The sequence below is a fragment of the Lissotriton vulgaris genome, chromosome 4_1 (genome assembly GCF_964263255.1).
Source record: "Lissotriton vulgaris chromosome 4_1, aLisVul1.2, whole genome shotgun sequence".
Classification (NCBI taxonomy): domain Eukaryota; kingdom Metazoa; phylum Chordata; class Amphibia; order Caudata; family Salamandridae; genus Lissotriton; species Lissotriton vulgaris.
This window is the reverse complement of record NC_141691.1, coordinates 242975469-242998720: the sequence shown is the minus strand read 5'-3', so window position 1 is coordinate 242998720 and position 23252 is coordinate 242975469. Positions and strand designations below refer to the sequence as shown.

Here is a 23252-nt window from a genome sequence, read left to right as displayed (position 1 = left end):
AGGTCTACTGAAAAGGGACCCCCAAAGGTCGGTCAGTGAATGAAAAACTGCTGCGTCAAGTTTCTAGAGTCTGGAGTCCGCAAAAGGACGCGACTAAGTCCGCCAACTGGTTGTCCTTCCCTGGAAGGTATTCCGCTGTCACGGACACCTGGTGGTCTAGGCAGTACTGCTAAAAACTGTCCGAGGTCGGAAAGGGCTTTGGACCGCGTTCCACCCAGGTGGCTGATGTAATGGAACGCGGAAATGGTGCCCACTTTCAATAGGACTGAAGAATGAATGAATGAATGAATCTCTCGTCCAACAACGAACCGCGAATGAGCCCGCCATGAGCTCCAGACAGTTGATATGTAACGTGCGTTCGTCGGGAGTCCTCCAGTAGAAAAATTGCCACACCTGGCCCCCCCATCCCAGAGTGCTGGCGTCCGATTCTATGACATAATCGAGAGCGGACCCGAAAATAACCTGGCCGTTCCAGGCCTCCATGTGCTGAAGCCACCAGTGAATCCCTTACCGAGCGTCTACAGAAAGGAACTCCTTGTGAGAATAAGACGGCGACGGAGATGCTGGGCATTGAGACGCTGCAGCGCCCGATAATGAAGGGGCCCCGGGAAAATCGCCTGAATAGATGTTGACAGCAAGCCGACTACAGCAAGCCGAATCTTCGCCACCTTCCGAGCCGGGAGGCTGAGAATGGATGACTTTGAGTTGATCTCGAAGCCAAGAAACATGATTCACTGAGAAGAGGAGAGCATAGACTTGGGCTCGTTTATCACAAAGCCCAGATTCTGACGAAGATTCACTGCCATCTGAAGATGATGTAGAAGCTGCCTGGGGCTATTCCATCCATGAGGAGGAGATCTGCAAGGTAGACCATCATCCGAAATCCGCGCGGAGCCATTCTACCACCTTCTTGAGAACCTTGGTAAAACACCAAGGGACGGAAGACAGGCCGAACGGAAGCGAGACAAACTCGTATGGTTGACCTTGCTAAAGAAACTGAAGGAAACGCTAATTGGGGGGGGGGGGGGGGGGGGGGGGAGAAAACACAGGAAGTACGAGATAAGCATCCTTAAAGTCCAGGCGAACCATCTAATCCACTGGACGAAGAACGTCTCGAAGCAGGTGAATACCCTCCATCTTGAAGTGGCAATAGACGAGCCACTCTTTGAATTCACTCAAGTTGATGACCGGGCGTTTGCCCCTGGCCGGTTTGTCCATCAGAAACCGATTGCTGACACAACCCCGGGGGGTGCAGAGAAGTAGGCACTATAGCACCTTTCTCCAGAAGAGTGGAGACCTCCCCGTCCACCAGAATGGCATCTTGTTGGGGAAAAAACTATGGGGTGGGGGTCTGGTTCGCTGATAGGGGTCATCCAGATACACTATTTGGAATCCCCGGACAGTCTGAAGCACCCACTGATTCCTCGTGACAGAAGCCCATGCCTGGGAAAAATTTGCCAGCCGCCCCCGAGGCCGCTGCTGCACAGTATCCTTGTCCTTTTCCTCAGCGACCCCTGGTGGGATAAAAGTTTCTGAATCGACTTTGGTCCTGGTATTGACCTCTGGAGGAGCCTTGACCTCTTGATTGTTGGTTGGAACCACAGCAGGCCGAGCGGCCCCTACCTCGACTGGCCCCTCTGAAAACCCAGGGATAGACTTTCTTTATGGTGGGCTGAGCCCTGTCCAGAGAAGTAAAGGTGTTGACAAATTTGCCCAACTCTTTTATGAAAGGGTCACAAAAGAGACCCCCCCCCCACTCCCCCCCTGAGCAACAGGGCCTGTCTCCGATTCCGCGAAGTCTCCCCCAACTTGGGATCCACTTTAATCAGTAATGAGCAACGGTGCTAGGTGGATAATACACAGTTCGCGTTCCCTAAGAACACAGTAGCTTGCTGAGCCCAGCCAGAACGACAATCGGGAGAGATGAGCGAGCCTGAAGATTTAGACTCCTCTGCCATATCCAGAATCTTTGGTAATGGGCCTAGGTCGTCCAGGAGCTTATCTTGACAGGCCCTCCATGACCCGTCGATCCCTCTCTTGGGATCACGGATACATTTTTGTAAAAATGTTGCCATTCTAGGGTCAATGTCCGTGGTTTGCAGGACCGTGTCATTTAAAGAGGTGTGGAGACAATATGCCTGGAGGCAATTATGCACGTCTTTGTCCTGTGGCTTAGGGATGCGTAACTCCACACACTCCGCAACTTTATCCGCGGGGGCCCATTCAGACGAACGTGGCTGTATGATTTGATCAGGATCAAACATCCGAAGCAGGCGGAGGGGTAGCAGGAATAAGTTGGGAAGGGCACTGCGTCGCCCCCTTGGAGCCTGATGTGTCCTGGAGGCCGGTACCGGAACTTTAGGAGGCGGCTGAGATGCCAAAAAGGCCTTCTTAAGACGCTCAAACGCATCAGCATCCATCCCAGGCGCCAGTGGGTGCTTGGCCGGGGGGGGGTTGGGTGGAGGAGCTGGGACAAGACAATGTGGTATAGGTGATAGAGGGGGCGTAGTTAGGCGTGCTGGCGCCTGATCAATCTTCTGCGTAAGGCGCTCTTCTAGGGGGGACATAGCCTCCTCCACCGCCCTGTAGATGAACTGGTCAACAGCGTCCTAAAACTCATCGTCCCACTGGAGGTCGGACAGGGCGTTGTCACCTCCCTGGTACTCGTCATCTTCATATCCATACTCCATGACGCAGAGTAGGTAGGGAATGCACAACATTAGGATGAGTATAGCAAGCCTGGGTGTCGGACCGGACTGCCACAAAGCAGCTAAGCAGGGCTGGGTGTCGGCCAAACTAGGAGAGCACGGTTCTAGAAATGGGGTGGTTATCCCTTGGGCACACTGATTTGGTGAAAAACTAGATATATTTGCAATGCACAAGCTGGCCTGGGCTCAGTGCCCACACGCTTTAACATGCTGAAGATAACGCTCTCACAAGCGATGTCACCATACAGGACTCCGTTGAGTGCCACGGAGCATAGACTCAGACCGCCAATAACCTGAGCAACGGTTGCGCCATTGACACCGAGGTGTTCTGCCTCAGGCCAGGGCTCGCTACGGGAGCCTGCACAAACCCTTCTGGGAATGAATGCGCACCCTGTTAGCCAGACCCGTCCACGCCCCATGCCGGCGGGAGGGCTGCGAGCCACCAGACGCTGACAGAGATGCACTCATCTCGTCAGCAACAAGCGAAACTGCCACAGCAGCTTCGCACAGCAACGACCGCCGACACAGCAGAACAGCACCAATACCCACAAGCTGATATATAAAAATGACACAAGCCAAAGAAAAATGACAAGCGCGAGTAGCGCAGCGGTAATAGCAATGTATATCAATCAAATACACAAGCATGTGGTGGCACCACAACAACCGAACAGTAAAAGCTAAGTAAAAAGACAGTTAAACAACAACCAATGTGTAGGGGAAAAAAAGAGAGCACTCCTCTCTGCTGCGCAGCAGCGAAGAAAGAGGACAAGGGGACACTGAGAACAGACTATGTTGGGACTGCTGCACCCTTATTGGTCACAGAGACATTTGCTTTTTTGTAATAGGTTGTTTTTTGTTGACTTCCTTTTTCCCGGTGGTTCATGGGAAAAGTAGCCTTGTTTCTCTTCGTTGGCTACTGTATGGAATAAAGCGAAGAGAGAAGGCATAATCCTCGCCTCCAGTCCTGACATAGTTTCCCCAGGCATAATTATAATCATAGCCACCTAATGCACAAATGAAGGACACACATAGACACGCTTGGGATCAGACAACACATGCAGGCACACACTATCTGTTGAATGATTGGATAACTGGATGACTGGATTTGGTGGGATACATAAATATATTGTTGTGGATTAATGGCGGTGAAGATTTAAGTGGAAAAGTATGCAGATTGAAGGGGTGATTGAGTTGAAGTGTGTGAATGTGTGCTTGTATGGATGTATGTGTTTATAGCTTGAAAGGATCACTACTTGGGTGTGCATGGTATGATGAGTTGATAGAGAGGGGTGTGGGGGGTGTGTGTGTGTGTGTGTGTGTGTGTGTGTGTGTGCGCTTCACACTTCTTTTTTTTTTCCATTCTCCTTTACTCTGTCACATGGAATCACCTCAACGTTCATTAAGTATTTTGTCAAAAATCTTCGAGTGGGGTTTGAGGTGTCTTCATGCTGCTGCAAACCAGTTGCACCCAAAAACACTTTTTCAACCAAAATATTTTAGTCCAGCATCGTACCTTAGTCCCTTCCAATTTGTTATAGTGCCAAGAAACCTAAGAGTGAATGTGCACTCAATAAATATAGTACTCTAACATCAGCCTGACCCTGACTCTTTGAAGTATCGCTTCTATGAGGGAACAGGCTTCTGTTATTTCGGACTAATTATGTATAAAAATTTAACACCGTCTAACTGTCACGTGTGATGGCTTGAAGCGCACGTATTTCACAAAGTCACCAGTCAAAAATCCCACCATTCTGTATTTCTAAGCAATTTCTCTTTTTTTTTTTCTTTTTTTTTTTTTTTTATTCTCCACAGATTTGGTATGGATGGTGATAAGGTGCAAGTAAAGCAAAACCAAAAAGCAGGAATATATTAGCGTACACTTTGTAAGCTCTTTAATAGCCCATATTAGGTCTCAAATCTAGATGGGGAACACTGCTGTGTCGAAGAGACCTGCTGTATCTACTGTTGTGAGCTTCAGCCGGCCCATAGCCTTGCTTTTTGCTGCCTCCCATGTTTCTCCCTTATTCCTTCTCCCCTTTGGTGCATGACATGCATGCATCATGCCTCTTCCCGGCTTTAGCCCTCCCTGAGAGCAGCAACTAATTACTGCTAAACATACAAAGCAACCATTTTAACTCATTGTTTCAGGACTACTTTTGTTATTTCTTTTCTAGCACATGCATGCGCCTTTGTTTCTTTCGCTGCTTCTTCCCATCCTCTGCAACACCTTCAAAATACTACTTCAGGTGCTCTACCTTAAACTGTGCTATTGCTGCAGCTTTCTCATCGGCACCTGCCATGCTGCAAAGAACCGGATATACGAATTGCGCACGCCACCATTGTCACACACCGCAGAGGGAAATGCGTCATTCAAAAACCTCAAAACCAGGAAGAGAGTTGACATTTATTACAGTAGCAAACTCTTCAGGCGTAGTGGGCTGGTAACCCAAAGCAACCTCAAAGTGCAGTGCCCATCGCTATGGTTAGCAGCCGCACAAAAACAAGGGAAAACATTTGCAATGTAGATTTAAGAAAAAAAAGGTAATTTACTATTCAGACTAACTTGCATTGAAGTGGGGAATTTTTGAAGCGGGAGAATGCTAAAATGAAAACATTACTGCCTTTTAAGTGTACATAATTCCTAAATAGTCTGTATTGGCATGTACGCTTCCACAACAACAAGGGGGATCTATGTTGTTGAGTGTCGATTACACTCACTATTGCATAAATAAAGCCACATGGATTTGATGAAGCCATTGAATTACTCCCGGTCACCTGGTAGATATGGCGCCTGATCCTTTCCCAGTCCTGCCAAGTATCACGCATCCTGCGTTAGACTAACACATTTCAATGTGGTGCTCCGCATCCCTGCACTGAAATGCATTGTCACGCATATTCATAGTGCTTTGGCAGCCTCACTAAAGTGCTGCCTAAACTATATCATGGAGTTACAGTGTGGAAGCGAACCGCCGGTGGCGGGCACGCTGTTTCCATGCAGGTTTCAGTCTTGCAGTTAAGGCTGCTGGCAGGCTCACTGCACAGGGCAACAATGTTTCATTATGAGAATATTGCCTGTGGCATGGTAGTCTCATCCTGACGTCACACTTGCGCAGTTATTCTACATCCATTAGTCTGGCATGGTGGGAGGACATCACCTCCTGCTAATAAAGGTGGGGGAGTTTGTTTTTGGAGGAAGCGGTCCGGTCTGGCTCTGCGGGCGCGGCCATCTCCATTATGGAGCTCGAAGCGGTGCCTGCTGCTCACACCTGCCAGGCCGCCATTGTGTGCTTTCTCCATTATCCATTACCGAGGCGAGCTCACGTCAATGATGGAGTCTGTGTCCGGAAGTTCCAGCGGTCGCCCAGGACAGTATCGGTCACTGGACAACGAGACTCTGAGGACAGCCCTGGACTAAGAAAGCGGGTGGCAAACTGACTTGAAGTAAGTACTAGCCAACAGAGTTTCTATTAACACCATGGGGCTGCAGAGCTACACGATCTTTAAAACGGTGTCAGTTACAGTTGTTGTGTTCCTGGTATATGCTCTCTACGACGCCGGAGAGCAGATACCCTTGCTTCTAGCTGGAGCAAACAAATCTTTGACCTTTCCAAGGATGAGAACGAGGTGTGAGAGACCAGTGCGTCAACACCCACAAATGTTTGTATACACACATATTAGTCATGAGAAGCCCACTTCCTATCCCAATTCTCGTAGACCTACAAACCCCTTTTCCGTGTTTTGACAACACATTCTTTTTTGTCTGTATTTGCACTTTTATACAGTGTGAACGTGAACCACAGAAACGCTTTAAAGCACCATTCACGTCATGTGGCACTGTTCACAATCAGTTTTTAGGCCCGGGCAGATTGGAATGATTTGCAGGTCCTCCTGCCCGGCTGTGCGCACATTCTACCACACACCGTGGTATGCTAAGGCCTGACTATCTGGGAAACATATCAGCTGAAGTTGAATTACTCTGGGCTGATTAGAAGAGTCGCTGTGCCGCTCCAGGTGAACAAAATGAGGAAATATGTAAATGGATTGGTTTCTGAGGAGCATAATTCAAGCTTCTACTAAGTAGAACTGAAGTGTTTTTACCTATGTGCTTGTTGTGGTTTTGCACACAACATCTAAAGTCTGTAATTTGCATGTTCTATGAGGCTTGATTCAGCCCGAGTTTCTGTTGAACCTACCTTGCCACACATTTGAGGTGAGCAAAATATGCACATAACAAATCCTTCTCAGGCCGGAGAATCTCGTTTTTTTTTTTTTTTTTTTTTTTTTTAAATGCCAAAAATGGCTGCTTTGAAGCTGTCTCCTGCCGAAAATGCCTCTGCTTCAATATGGGAGTGCTGGCTCACAGGTATTTGTGTAGATATTTAGAGATAATCCTATGTGTGTATTGTGGTACACAGGATGTCATGTATGCAGATGCACATTCTCAAGATACTGAGACGGTGCTAGTTTCGTGGTAAAACCACATGTGCGGCGATAGCAGGAGTATGAGCGCACATTCATTGATAATCTCTGGTATGAATAGGTCGATACACATATTTTTGTCTCTGAGTACATATTAATTTGAGAATGTAAGTTCAGTGCATTGCAGGTGAATGAGTGCAGATTTTGAGTGCTGACAGTGAGTCCGCTGCTGTGAGTACCGTGTACGTAGTGTTGACTGACAGTGACTCCTCCGTGAGTACACTTTGTTTTTACCATATAATACTTCTCCCCTCGGCCAGGCAACCTTGAAATGCCACTCCCTGTGTGCCACCAGTTTGCTGCCTGTCCATATGACGACAATTTTGATACCACGAAAGCTTTTGCAGTCCTCTCTGCTAAAGCCGGATCTTAGAAGACAGATGCATCAAACAGAAATCCACTCGCAAAGGGGCAGATTCTCAGAATCTGCCCCTTTGCGACCAGTATTTTTGCATTTGGGATGCATCATTCCAAATGCAAAAATCGCAACTTGAGAATTCGCTAAATTGCGATTACTTGCATTTAAGGAATCTCAAATTGAGATTCCTTAAATGCAATGCATTAAAGTTTAAAAAATAGCGATTTCGCTAATAGGGCACGCAAATTACCATTAAGTACAACTTCATGGTAATTTGCAAAAACTTTGAAAAATGCACTAAATTCCTTTTTACAAAGTTTCATGTTGCGCACACACATGCCCTAAGGGCATCTGTGTGCGCAACATATGTGCACAGATGACTCAGGGGTGCAACAGGGTGTCCTTTGTACACCCCTGCACCCTTGAAATCGCAATCTCAATTTGCGAATTGCTATTTGCGATTCGCAAATTGTCTTCCCATTCATTCCTAAATTGCGACTCGCAATTTGCGAGTGGCAATTAAGGAATTTTAGGAAATCGCATTTTTTTTTTAGCAATTTCGTGATGCATTGCATTTTGCGATTCCTTATTTGCGATTCCTTATTTTTCGCAATTAAGGAATCTCAAAATGTATGCTTGATGCATCTGGGGTTAGTGCTTCCAGTGCTGTGCTGAAACGCAGTAAACTTTTCAGTGTTTTAAAATAGTCCCTCCTGAATTACAAAGGAGGAGGGAGGGGAGTCATATCTGATATTTGTTTCCCTTGTCTTCATTGCTTGATTTTGCTCGCAGAAAAAATGTCACTCATAGATTTTGAAATGTCACTCATAATTACAGTGAAATCAGGAAAATGTCACACATAGCAATCTGAAACCTTGGCAGCTATGCTTGCTTTCAGAGCGCTTTTCAAGAGCGCCACTGTTTTTACTCTCACCGTTCTTTGTTTCCTGCTCGTGCTGCCGTATGTGGACATTGTATTAGAGCAGCATTCATGATTTTAGGTTTTCGCTTGTTCACACGTGTCCTCAAATCATAACTTGGGTACAAGAGTATGATTTTAAAACCATCGTTACTGCTGGGCGATCACGTTTTCTTAAAAGTTTGGTTGTTATACTCGAATCTTGTCGATCACTCTTCTTCTCCTTTTTTTCTTTTTTTTTTTTTTTTTTTTTTGCGGATGGCTTTGTTTTACTATTAGGGATTATGCTCCTGACCCAAAACATATTGCTTCCTCCTCCGGTATTCATACCTTAACACAGTATCTGCCGTCAGGGCACGGATTAACTTTCACTTAGTGCCACAGAAAGGAGTATAAAATAAATATTACTATGAAAACATGCAAACATTCGGCTAAAAAACGTTCACGTTAACCACACAAAGCGCTCGGACAATGCAGAAACCGATCGGCTTTGCCAAGGCGTGTTGGTCTTTGTCTTCTAAGTCTCTAGGTTATGAATCCTACCAACTATAATGTTACTAGCATTCAGTCAGTGTACGCGTAACCGTTTCTGAGACTCAGTAAAAATATGCATTAGCTTTCTTATTTTAAAGCCACAATTTTACTTCTGTCTGTAGATGGCAGCAGAGGATCGTTAAAAGCGAACAACCCTTTGCTATCAGCCAGTAAAATTGAAACATTTGCAACATTCAATCACAAGCTATATTCCCTGTTGCGCCTCTGAGCTATATACCCTACACTTTTACAATTCCGAGTTTTCATCTCGGGAGGAGGGCACGCCCCTTTCAAGACTAGATTGGTGTTCAAACCCATCGGGGCTCTCATGAAGTAATGGTCCAAATGAACCTGTTTCCTTCTGCATAAAACCTCTCCCGACTCCAATCTAGTCAATGGGGAAATAAACCCCCTCCCCATCTCCCCCCCCCCCCCCCCCCATAAAAAAACTTACCACTTACTTGTTTCAAGTGTTGGCTTATGTTAAAACGTGTGCTAACATTTGGAGACAGAAGAGGGCTAGTTAGGAAACAAATGTCTATTCATTTTCCCATTTATTTGCGAAGAAGTGGAGGATTTTCCAACAAGAGAGAAAGGAAGTCTAGTTTTTTGCGTAAAACTGCAGACCTAGTTGGTCCCCACAGCGTAGGAGGCGCATTCTCGCTCATTCTCTCACTCTCTCACTCTTTTTGGTTAGACCTCTTAAAACATTGTCTGATTTAGGTGAGCTTTCCTTTAAGCACTACTTGAATGGGCCAATGGCATGTCCGAGATGTTTACAAGGGAACAAAGTACTCCCTTCTGTGCCTCTTTTGTCGACATCTCAAAGGAGCCACCACTCCTGGTCTCAGTCTTATGGCATCTTCCAACCATGTACCTTGACTCCAGGTGTCACCACACCATCAAAAAGCCTTTCACCGTAGTGCCAGCTTTGTATAAGGCCTCCAGAAATGTGCTTTGTAGTACCTCACTTGGCACTTCTGTGGGTCTTTATAATGCTATGTAATGCAACTCACATGTCTAGTGCCCTACTGGAATTGCCATTTGCTTATCTATTATGTGATACAAAAGGGGATGATGGACGGAGCGCTTGAGCAAATCAAACACTCACCCCCAGTCAACTGATCTGGGTTTAATACATCACCATTCTTTAGCTCACTCTGCCACCCAGTTCAGACATGGCGAACAAAGGGTTTTTGTATCTCTTTGTTTGCCCTAAGTTGGCAGGGTATGCTCAGACGTGAGTCCCTTATTCACTTTGCCACTGGATTCAAGCTAGCCTGGCTGATGACGGCTGTAATGCCAGAAACCGGTCCCAGGATGCTCGTTTCCGGTCCAGCGAAGACATGGCTTTGGCAGTTCGGGATGGACTGTTCCCATGAGGCACAGGGTCAGACTGATTTGCACATGGCCATGTCTGAACTGGGGTGGCGGAGTGAGCTAAAGAATGGTGATGGACTGGGGGTGAGTGTTTGATTTGCTCAAACGCTCCGTCCATCATCCCCTTTTGTATCTATTATGTGAGCTGCTGACGCTGTCTTGGGATGGCTGGTAAATTTCTCGGGGCAAATGTGTATAGGTCTTAACGGACCGACACCACGTGTGACCTGAAGCATGGTGTGAGGTGCTCCTCTTAATATCTGAACAGACCCCTCAGGATATTGTAGCATAGATTTGCAAATTTAGCAGCACAAAAAAGGAAACTTTGAGACAGTATTGTGGCACTTTATCTTACGCATAATCGTTCCTTTTCAGCGTTAACTCGATGTAAACTAATTTAGCAGAGTATTCCACAGTGAAATAGGCATGTTTAAAGTGTCTGCAGCTCTACGGATGCACAGCTCCAATCTACACCTTGTGAGAGGGGGCACTGTTTCTCCCTGGGGTGTTCTAGCACCCATGTTTGCACCCGTGCTGGGGCGCCGCTGCCTCCTGAACCCGTCCAGAATGTGCTACACATGTGCTACACATGTGGGCCAAGAGGAGTGATTGCATCTGGGCCAGTGTGAGTGTTCTTCTGTGCCAATCTATACGGCTCCAACTGCATGTGACTTAGGTTTGGAATGAAGGCCGCAACTCAGTTGGGCCCCCGACATCCTCTGGGAGTATGCAGTGCCATAAGCTATGGTGGCTGTGCTCAACTAACTGCGACTTCCCTCCTGCAATCTCAAGGCTGTTTCTTGTCAGATGCAGGGGCACTTGGGCTGGACCTCAGAGCCGCCACCTTGCGCTGCGATTGGCCGTGGTCCCCCATGTAATTCTCACAGATTGATGGTCTTGCCATACAATGCTACCTGTATCACAATGTCCAAACACTCTTCGTAGACACCCTTATTGCATATTTTGATTATTGGAAGTGGGTATCCTTTCTCTAATTGTGGTGTTCTTCAACTCTAGGATTCTCCATAATGTATAATGACAACTCAGTTCATTCTTCTTGTTAATAGCATAGTAGGGCACACACATCTCAGCTTGACATATCATACTCCAACATCGCATACAGTCCACCTTTCATTCGCTGAACTTTTCCTTGCTCATCTTGCTCAGCCGCCATTAACCCTTTCTTAATAGATGTAGAATGGGCTGAAAGAACTTCCATCTTCCCACTCAGAAACGAACTCTCCAAAGCAGACTGATTTTGATAACATTGTTTCTCCTCTCAAGCGTAGCACTGCACTACGAACAGAGTTGGAAATGTTCTAGACTTAATAATGACCACCCCAGATAGCAATAAATCAGTCGGGGATGAATGATTTGGACACTTCCTTGAGTCTATTGCCCATCGAAATAAAATACATCCCATCATTTCTTAAACATGCCATGGTTCAATGCTGTAACTAAAATGACTTCCTTGATGTTTTCTCAGACATTTCTGCCTTTTTATGCTCTGAAGGTCGGGTCATGGAAGCTTGGACTTACTAAGTAAATAATGTAATGAATCTCCCTTTCACTGACTCCTGTATACCAAAGAACCGAATTAAAAAACGACAATGGGGTAATCTAAAAAAGGCCTGGATAACTTTAACTCATAACTGCTCTTTGAGCATTAATATAGTATCTACTTTGAGGACAGCATCAAAATCTGAAAATGTCCCAAACTTTAGTAAAAGTGTTAATTGATTACAAAATCATGAAATCCCTCCAACTATAGAAATGCCATTATCTTATTTAACCCTTTATGCCAGGCAGTGGTGCAATATAGAATAACCTTGCCCAAACATTATGCTTGACAGAACTAATATTTCAACCTGTTATACACGCAACCCACTATTAAAACTACAAACGGTGAGAATAGTTACTGTCACGATCTATAAGCACTTTCTTAATAAAAACCTACTAGGCCAGTAGCAGGTTAGATTTAAAGCATTCAATTCCATCCCAATCCTAGCTGGACTGTCACCTTACCTTCATGTGGGGGTACAAAGGTGCAACCCGCAAGACTCTAGCCTCCTCTGTTATGATCCCGGCTGCACGCTGACACTGAAAGGAAGCCTCCGCTGTCTGCTCCCGCTCCTCTGATTCAATCTTGAGGAAGTCCGCTAACGGCAAGAACTGTGAGGAGAGCTAGTGCGCATGTCAAACTGCACACAGGAAGAGCCTGTCCCCCATTAAGGTCAGGCAAATTGCATTTTATTGGGAACGGCAGCGGTAAACTCTGCTCTGCGGCAGGTGTCGGATTTTTTGCAAAACTTCGCACTCCATGCGGAGTACTAAAAACTCTGCAAACTCTGCTGGCTGAGCGTTCGTTAACCACCCAGACTTAAATATATTTTGAAATACTTCTACAGTTAATGTACTAGCTATTTAAATGTTGTGTGCCCAGCACGATTGTCAGACAGTTCACTTTACAAAATCTTTTAATTTTGCATTGAGAAAAAGAAAAGTAAACACCAGTCTCCAGAAAAAAAAAGCAGCAATTTGTAGGAAGACAAACTGACAATTTGAAAAAAAAATTAGAATAGCACTAGCAAGGCAGTGTCTCCTGCACTCGAAGTATATAAATCTAGGGCACAATCAGCTACCCTGTATGCAGCAGAACTTGGGGGCAGTTACTTGCAGAAATATGTTTCCGGGGGAAGAAAATACGTTTTTTAGAATGCTGTTATGCCTTCCTGTAAGAGGACCTATGATCCCTATTATCATTGATCTGAACATAAAGCGTTTAGACCACCAAGCCATCTTAAGACCATTGTTATTCCTGGTGCTGGTTCGATCAATCTACCAGGTTTCTGTGGGTCAAGCATGTGCGCACATGGTTCTGCAAACTAGGGCTTAACCTCTTTTGGGAAACACCTACTGACATACTCTTAAAAAAAAAAAAAAAAATGTGGCAATTGCATTTTGGGTACACATGCTAAATAGTGTCTCCCATAGTTCTGTAAATGGTAGGTTGACAAATCGGTTTCTTTTACCAAAACCCCTCCCGCTTTTTGAGCCCTATCTGGATGAAGTTCAACCCCAACTTGCAAAATCCTTGTACATGAAGCTTCGCTATGGTGTTTTGTAGGTGCATTTTAACACAGTAAAAATGGTGTCTAATAATCTTTGCCGTCTATGCCAATTCAATACACCAGAAAATGACTCCCACATGTTGGTTTTTTTGTCCAGCATATGCTGTTCCAAGGCGAAAATGGATCACGCCTATATTTCGGAACGGGGAAGTAGATCTTGTTCTGATGCGACAAGAGCTTTAAAAACGGACACTACTCAGAAAATAGTTTTTAGTGTCAGCATATTTCTATTTGCTGTTAATCTATAAAAATAAAAGAAGCATGACATTTTAACATTCTATTCTGGTATGAGATCTTCTCATGCACTTTACTAGCTAGTACTTGTCATTTACTTCATGAATAGAGGCTATGTTGAAATCTCTACGAGTTACATGATTCATTGCACTTCATAGCATTTGCACTATAATTCTGCCCCGAAACCCATGCAGGAAGTTGATATTTTTGTTTTTTGCTTGTTTTAAATGAAGTGTTGTAGCATCTGTAGTACTTCATTCCCTGCCTGGAACCTATAATTGCCCTCTGTTTTAAATGTACAGATCAGAAGATTGATTATTCTTTTTATTGAATTTCATGTGTTTTTATTAAGCTTGACCTATACATATAATGAAAATCGAATATTTTTAACTTGGTTAAGGACGGAGTATGGAGACGATTAATGTAACTGTCCTCATTTAGAATATTTGATCTGTCATCAATTTGTATCTTTTTATGGGATTTTTTCTTAAACCAAATAAAGATTATTGAAGAAGACATTTGATCTCTGTCTTTGAACACCCAGCAAATGTGACAAGATGAATAAAGATGCCTTTAAAATCTTTCTTTTCATGTTTTGCATTCTGAATGAACAGAATAAATGTTCTTAGCTGGCTCGAGCTTTCTTACCATACTGGGCCCTAAAAATAACTTGCCCTGATAAAATCTGACTCTGAATCATGAGTGAAGTGGGCAAGTGAACTTTTGGAGGCTTGAGGAAAGCAGTGTGATTGTTCTTTTTTCAAATAAATTTCACACTGTCAGTACACACCTTCCAACACCCCAATTTCTTTGAATAGCTTAGGAAAACCTAAATGATCCTCCTTGATTACCATTCTTAACATGGAGCAACTGGAAGAGATACTGCATGAGCTCAGAGTCACTGTGGAACTTTGCATGAGTGTTTATCATTTAAAGTTGCTTAATGTGTTCTAACTTATAACATCATGTTTTATATCTACATATCTGTTAGACCTGTTATGGTTTTCCCTGACTTTTTGCCTTCTGACCACCTGTTAAGCAGGCTTCATTTTTTGCTGGCTTAAGGATTCTGGGCACGTTATTACCACAACCCAGTGCTAAAGTGCATTTGCTCTGTACTCTAAACATGGTAAGGTTGGCTTTTCCACAATTAGCATGTTCAAGTATAACTCCTTGGTAAAGTGTGCTATATGTGTCCAGGCCTGTACATTAAGTGCTACTAGTGGGTCTGCAGCACTGATTGTGCCACCCACTCCGTAGCCCTTTAAACATAATTCAGGTCTGCCACTGCAGAGCCTGTGTGCACATTTTTTAAACTACCATTTCGACCTGGCAAGTTAACCTATTTGCCAGGACCAAATCTTCCTTTTTATTACATGTAAGTAACCCTTAAGATAGGCCCTAGGTAGCCCCAAGGGTAGGGTGCAGAATATATTACAAAAGTAAGACATGTACTTTTAAGTTTTACATGTCCTGGTAGTGAAATACTTAAATTAGTTTTACACTACTACAAGGCCTATTTCTCCCATGGATTAATATTGGAGTTGGCTTAAACACCTTTTAATTGTAAATGTCAATTAGGAGCCAATAGAAATTTGGAGTACAGTGTCTCCGGACTCGCAATTTAACATCACAGCTGATGGTAAAGTCGGATTTAAAATGGTAAGTCTGAAAATGCCACTTTTAGAAAGTTGGTATTTTCTTACCTTTACCTTAATGGTAGAGTGGTGAGTTTTAGTTAGTTTTCTGGTTAGTGAGCTGAAAAGAATATATAACTAGGTCCGATACTGCTAATAATTTGAAGGTGGTGTATAAATTGTAAATAAAAATGATATATCTATACCTTTAGAATTTTTAAAGTTTTTATCCTAGTTTGTAAAGGGAAAATACGTTTTCCTAACTGTAACCTTTGTTTTCTTTATTTGAATTTCAGTATTCTTTTTACATTTAAAAATAGAATACCAATGTTGCAAATTGGTGAGTCCAGTGGAGAGTAATGTGGAATGTCATACAATGAAGGAGAGATTTATAAAGCCTATTGTCATAGACTGGAGTATTGTAGATTGAAATAAAGTGGAGTAGTGCATCGTACAATGTAGTAAAGTGTTGTGGCATGGTGGCTCATATAGTGGAGTCGAGTATCATAGACTGGAGCAGCGAGTTGTGAAGTGGAGTGATGTGTTGACCAGTAGAGTAGGGTGAAGTAGAGTGCCATGGTGTGTCTTAGAGTGGAGTGCTGTGTCATATACTAGAGTGGCGTTTTGTAGGGAGAATTTAAGTGGTGTATAAAGTGTCATACAGTGTAGTGCAGTGCAGTGTTGTGGGGTGGATGGGCATTGAGTGTCATAGAGTGCTGTAGAGTGGGGTTGCATATATTGGACCAGAGTGTTGGACAGTGGAGCGGTGTAGAGCTGGATGAAGTGTAGTGGAGTGGAGTACACAGGAGTGGGGTAGTGTAGAATAAAGTGTCGTTCAATGGAATGGCGTGTTGTAGACTATTGGCGTGGAGTGTGTAGCGTACAGTAAAGTTTCATAAACTGAAGTACCGTGTTTTACAGTAGAGTTTAGCGAGCTGTCGTACAGTATGTGAAAGTTCTGTAGAGTTGAGTGACATACAGTCTAGTTGTAGTGTGTGGTACACTGAATTGGCATGCAGCGTTATAGAGAACAATGGCATTGAGTGGTTTGGAGTGGCGTACATACAGTAAAGTAGAGTGGAGTACTGTGTCAGAGTAGAGTGAAGGAAAGTGGAGGCTGTGTCATGCAAAGATTTGTGTAGTGTTGTATAGTGGACTAGAGTATCATAGAGTGTTTATATAGTATGAAGTGAAGGGGTACAGACGGGACCCCTTCACTTGTCAAAGTAGCATGTAGTAGAGTGGATTTGCATAGAGCACAGTAGTGTGTGAAACAGTGGAGCTGCGCAGAGTGGATTGTTATATAGTAGTGTAGAGTGAGGTAAAGTCCCGTGGAGTGGAGTATTGTAACATAGTTTGAAGTAAAGTACAATCGAGTGTATTGGTCATGGAGTGGAGTGTACTGGTGTAGCGAAGGTAGTAACTGGTACAAATTGGAGTGGGCTCTCGTACAGTAGAATGGAGACCTGTGTGGTATAGAGAAGTGTGCTAAAGTGGAATAGATGTTGTACATTGGAGTGTACGGGCATGGACTGGAGTAGAATGTTGTAGAGTGCCATGAAGTGTGGTAGACTTATCGAGTGTTATACAGAGTGGAGGAGAGTGTCATACAATGGAGAAAAGTGGAGTGGTGTACAGTGTAGTGGCGTAGAGTGGATTACATAAAGTGAAGTAGCATAGAGCAGAATAGAGTACCATAGAATACTGTGCAGTGGAGTAGCGTACAGTGGAGTGGTACAGAGTAGGGTACAGTGGATTAGCGTAGAGTTGGGTGGCATAACTTGAAGTGTTGTAGAGTAGAATCGACGTGGAAACTGTCCTAGAATAGAGTGTTGTACCATAGAGTGTACAGGTATAGTAGAGTGCAAATTTGGACAGTAGAGTGTATGGGCATAGAGTGGAGTGGAGTGGCGTCTGGTAGTAGCATAGAGTGTAGTCGAGTTTTGTAGAGTGGAGGACAATAGAGTGGCATAGATTGGAGTAGCGTACTGTGGAGGTGCATAAAGTATAATAGTGTAGAGTGAAGTAGAGTAATAGTGTATAGTGTAGTAGCGTACAGTGTCGTGGCGTAGTCTGGAGTGGGGTACAGTGTAATAGCATACAGTGGATTGGTGCTCAATAGAATAGTGTACAATTCAGTGGGGTATAGTTAAGTGGCATACCATACAGTGGAATAGAAAAGAGTAGAGTTGCATACAGTGAAATGGTATAGAGTGGCCTAGCATATACTGGAGTATCTTATAGTGGAGTTGCATAGACTGAATATGCGTAAAGTGGAGTCCTGTACAGTGCAATTACAAAGAGTGGCGTTGCGCATCATAGAATGGCGTGGTGCAGAATGTTGTACACTGGAGTGGTGTAGAGTGTAACAGTTTACAGTGGAGTGGCATACAATGGAGTGGTGTAGTCTGAAGTGGTGTAGAGTGTAATAGCTTGGGGTGACTTACATTGGTGCGCAATATAGCATGGTACATGGCGATAACAAGTAAGTATATAATTGGGTAATGGCTGTTTTTAGAGAAGGAAAAAGGCAGCGATACTGTTGTTACTAAACTTTGTCTGTTACAACCTTAGTTCTAGGTAAGTAGTAGGTCTTAAGTGGTAATAGGTAGGGGAATTTATGTTTTTGATATATTGTAAAATGTTTGCCACTATGGCCCACAGTAGTTTCACAAATTTTTTTAAAATCCCACAAAAGTACTAGTGATACCAGATTTACCAGATATACCATTACGTTTAAGTGCCTTATAACTTTGTAATTTATGAATTTACTCTTTATCAGAAGTACTAGAAATAGTTGAATCCATGCCATTGTTAGATGGAGGACTATAATCATCACTCGTTCGTGCACCTTTACAATAATCATCTTGCCATAATTTGTTCTCTTTGTGCTGACTCTACCATTTAATTGAGTAAATCCCTAGCTCTAACATCCTGAGTACATCAAACATTAAAAAAAATTGACAGTCAAAATGTTTCGGGGGAACTACAACTAGTCTGGCTACCACATGCTGTACTCTAACGGAGGCTGCCATTAAACCTTGGCTTCCCTTGTATTCTGTTATCAAGTTATTCATCTTTTTCTGGAGGAAGGCAGGCTATGAGTAGACTATGAATATCCTGCTTTTCCACCTCCAAGTGAGTGAATACTCTGTGCTTCAGTAACTTGTGTATTCATGACAGTAGGATTATTGATTGACACACTGTTTAATAATTCCTCGCGTTCCAGGCTAAGTTTTAGGTGGGTAGGTGCCATAGCAGTGTCCGGCACATACACAAAGTCTTATATTGTTTGGGACCCTCCATTTTACCTAAGGAGCCCAACTGTGCCTCAATTGAGGTGGAATCATTGACCGCCACCCATTCCGGGGTATCCGGTCCACACTAAAAAGCCATCCTCTTATAGCGAGTAGACCCCCCACCTCAGACAAGAGCTGGTACAATACTTTTTTTCTAGGTCCTGATAAAGTGCCGCCCGAATATGGGACTTTCATGGCACCGAACATGTTAACTGACCACATCTAATTAGTCCACACCTGAGACTAGTAGCTATCCTGGTACCTCAAGACCACATGATAGCACCTCTGTTTTTACTTAGTCCTGGTACCCTTTCTCATTAAGTGTTTTTGTCCTAGGCTACCAAGACCAATTTTAGTCACTACGCACCCACACAACCCTTCCACTGACTCACTTGCCTTCAGCTACACGGCACCCTCAGATCAGAAGATCTCAGATAAAGAAGTCTCCAGGCCCGTCGGGCATTGCAGCGGCAGCCTGGCCTGACGAGGAGCACCCAATGATGAAGCATGATACCCGAACAGGTGTGTGAGGGCACTTAGATCAGATTTTCAGAGCTTTCAGTGACCCACAACAGAGCCATCTGGTACAACTATGTGTACCCATCTGCCTCAGGAGGAACTACACTTTTGTTTTGATAACAATTAATAATTCCAACAGACCTTATCCTTAGTTATCATCTTCAGTCCCCTCAGGAAGGTTTAGGAGAAACACTTTGCTATATTTTGAGACGTCATCTAAGTCCCTTTTTTATTTTTTTTATTTTTATTTTTTTAAGGTAGAATGCATTTCTCTAAACACATTAGTCTTATTCTACACACAGGTTTGATATCCTTCTGTCACTCTACATAGTTTTACTCTGACCTTGATAGATTGCTGAATTTGAAATTCCTCGCCTTCTGAATCCTTCAGGCTTCAAACCAGATATGGAAAATTCTTGAAATAGCTCCTAGGTTCCGGTAGGTGAAGACCTCAAACTCCATAATGTCTCCGTCCTACCTGTAACAACACAAGCCACATATTGAGAACATCCCTGTACGCTGAGGTCATATCTATTTATTCCGTACCCCTTCACATGGATCTTGAGCTCTGCTCTTACCGATTATCCTTTTTTTCTGTTATTTTCTTCTCTTCCCAGATTAAAACAGTTCTCCAAAATCTAAATTTCTTGCCAGTGAAGCAAGGATGTCTCCCTTTACTACAGGCTACAACCTGTATCACTAATATCAAAGCAGATGTTGGTCTTATCCAGTTCTCCATTAGAGAATATGATCATCCACAGAAGATTATACATCATTCTTTTAGGAAATGCAAAAAAAGGATGTTGATACATCTAGGGTTAGATACACCCGATGTTAAGAGAATTTTTAATTCTATTTTTTCCCTGCTAATGTTCATACAGTTCTTTTAGCTTATTTATAAAAAATGCTATAATATAGTCAGTACCCACACAATAACCACAAAATCAGTCAGAAGATATAAAGGAAAGAATAGTTTATGGTTTGGCAATGAAGTAAGTGCTAAGTATACCTAGAGATTTTGTCGGTTAACAGCCACATAATTTGGGCAAGTAGTTAGTAAAATGAAAGCTGCATTGAGCCCTGGCAGTCTCTTGCTTCTCACAAGCATGATTTCGAAGCACGTTCTTTATAACTCAAGGAATCACAGCGAATTTGATTGATTTGTGAGTTCACGCATGTGAAGTTAGGTGGGTGTGAATTCAACTACCCATCTCTACAAGCAAACCACTGCTATAATCTGTTTCAGGGGACAGCTATGTGGAACTTTCTGTAACACCAAGATTGTCATTGATTGAGCAATAACTTTAATATTTGGTTATGATCATGTCGCCCTTTCTCCTCTCCCTCCCCTCTCCACTTTCAGTATTAAGACGGGTTAATGCGTTTCGACACCTAGTGGTAGGAGAGGCATAGTACAAATTGTGACTTTACAACAATACAAGTGTGCAATTTGAGAATACTAAAATTCAATATGGTGAAATATTTTTGTATGTAGGGTGATGCTGATGATTTAACGACCTTGGTTGGGGTGGTGGGGGTTGGGTATGTGTGGTTTGTATGCTTTAAATACTTTTCTACAGTGGTTTATACTAAGTGTAGTAAATGTGATATTGCATTTTTAGGTTTGTTCCATTTTGTTTGCTTCTTTCAGAAATGATGGCTCCTTGGTCTCTACACTAAAGACTCTTTTATTCTTCACTGCATTGATGATAATTTTACCCATCGGGCTCTACTTCGCTTCTAAGGTGTATGTGTTTGAAGGTAAGTGATCATAGAACTGAGTTTGGTACCACTCTTTGGTTGAGTAGGTCGTATGCATCAAAGGTGGTGAAAAAAGTGAGAGCAAAGAACGATCTTGAGTACAAGTACAGAATCATACATCATTTTGTGCACATCAGTTCTATGTATGTGTGTAAAAGTTGCATCTGTAGTGCAAGCACCATATCCTTTGTCGTAAAATTTATATCTGCAGCCAGTAACACTTGCACATGGAGCTTTTGACTTTAGATAATTATAAGGCTGACTTTTCTGCAGTCGTCGGTTTCGATTTATAGGTGGTAATATGGCCATTTCCAATGAAGGCACAAAGGTTGTGATCATTGGAAATGTTGGTAAAAAAAGAAAGTTGTAACTTTGAGCGTATTCACCACCTACCCTGAGAGTTGCGTTCTTAACTGTGTGACTTTAACTTTTGTACCATTAAGGTTTTAATTAACTGCACTAAGCAGGTGTGAAAAACTGTTTCTATATTTATTTGGGCTGCAGAGAGGGTTTTCTTAACCTGGAAAAATGTATTTCAGGTGCATTAAAAATGTAAGGTACACTGAGCCCCGGCCTTAAACGAGGTAGCTTTCTTCCTTTCGATAGCATTGCTGAGACTCATTAGTATTCATTTGATTTTGTTCACTTCGGTCCGATGGCAGCTCTACTACCTTCTTGAAAAATGGCAGTTTAGAAGATTCATGCCCCCACAAATAATTTTGAGAGCCACCCTTGTACCTTATGTTTGCATTTAAAATGTTGACTAGCACAAACAACATTTAAAATTACCATTGAGATACTGGCGTTAAGATCGGATATTGCAGCCTTAACCAAGTATCTTCATTCCCAAATCATGCAAACTTAGAATGCTGACTTTTATATTGAACTGATGCATTATGAACCAGACTGTGTTGCACAGCATGTCTGGCCTTGTAAAACAGCTAATAAAACTCCGGCAAATTGAATTAGAAGTTCACCAGAGATCGACCGAGATACTTGAGGAAGCAGTGATATCCCAGCACTTATGGAGGCTCCTACCTATACTTTCGGCCCACAGTTAAGAACCCCAACCCTGCTATGCTGCAAACAAACAAAATTACAAAAACAAGATGGGCTGTGAAGGCATTTGGCTGCCAGACCAGTTGAAGATTCACTCTGAGAATGGTTCTTTACTGGATGAGAAATGCAATAACCAGCATGGACTTTACGGTGAGCCCCTGAAAGCTTGTGCCTTTCTCGTTTAGAACCATATATTGAATAATCTTACTTAAATAGACGCAAATGGTGTCTCATTACCGAATACCAGTGAGAAACAATGCGAGGTATCCGCTACCGCTTAAATATCACAGCTACTTTTCACTGAAGATGTAGCTGGAAAGACTCATAAACCTTGTATGGGAAAAAAATAGTCTTCGTTCGCTGATACAGTGGTGGACACTATTCCTAATGAACAGACCACAATAAAAAAGCTGATAAACACAGTAGAAGAAACAACTAAAATTACCATTGAGATACAGGCCTTAAGATTGGATATTACAGCCTTTGCCAAGCACCTGGATGAAATCGAAGAATTTCTGAATGTCATGGAACAGAAATTGTCTGACTTGTTTGGGAGCAGGATCATTGGAACCTTAAGAGAAGTGTGATAGAATTGGAAGACAGAAGCTGGAGAGATGATTTTCCAGGGCTACCAGCAAAACTAGAAGTGGAAAACTTGATTGCTATCCTCTGAAAATGTTTGCTGACTATCGCCAAACTTCAATTTGATTTTCCTCAAACTTCAATTTGATTTTCCTCTGTCAAAGAGTGCATAGAATCCGTGCCAGACAGCAGAATACGGGATTGAGCCTTCTTCCTGGGATCTCAACAAGCCACACAAACCGCCAAAAGGCTGGGCCATTTTCAGTATGTAAACAAAAAAATATGCCTCCAGGATTTTCAAATGAAACCAATCAAAAGAGACAAAATTCCTGGCTCTTGGACAATGCTTAACCGCATCGCTGCTGCGGTGATTTTTGCGCTGTGCGGCTGTTATCCCTTTTCCGCGTTACATGACGAGCTCAGCTCGTCATCAGCACACGCCACCCGTGGCTGATGACGAGCTGAGCACGTCATCAGCATCGAAGGGGTTAAAAAAAATGGGACATCAGATTTGGTGTATTGGATCTTACAATTAGGCAGGTGACCGCTAGATGATCAAATGAGAGAATATGAAGATCCAGAAGAAGTAAACTAAATTGCGGGATTCTGTAGAGTACTCGGCTATGGATACTATGAAGATGATAAGAAAACA

The 23252-nt window shown here is 43.2% G+C and overlaps 1 protein-coding gene across 1 annotated transcript in view; it reads left to right on the top strand.

The window, feature by feature from the left end:
* Positions 1-23252, top strand: part of VMA21 (vacuolar ATPase assembly factor VMA21) — a 77555-nt gene that overhangs the window by 44981 nt on the left and 9322 nt on the right. The window contains exon 2 of the mRNA XM_086918583.1: positions 20850-20959. Within this exon, the coding sequence (XP_086774709.1) occupies positions 20850-20959 (110 nt within the window). The remainder of the gene's footprint in view (positions 1-20849; positions 20960-23252) is intronic.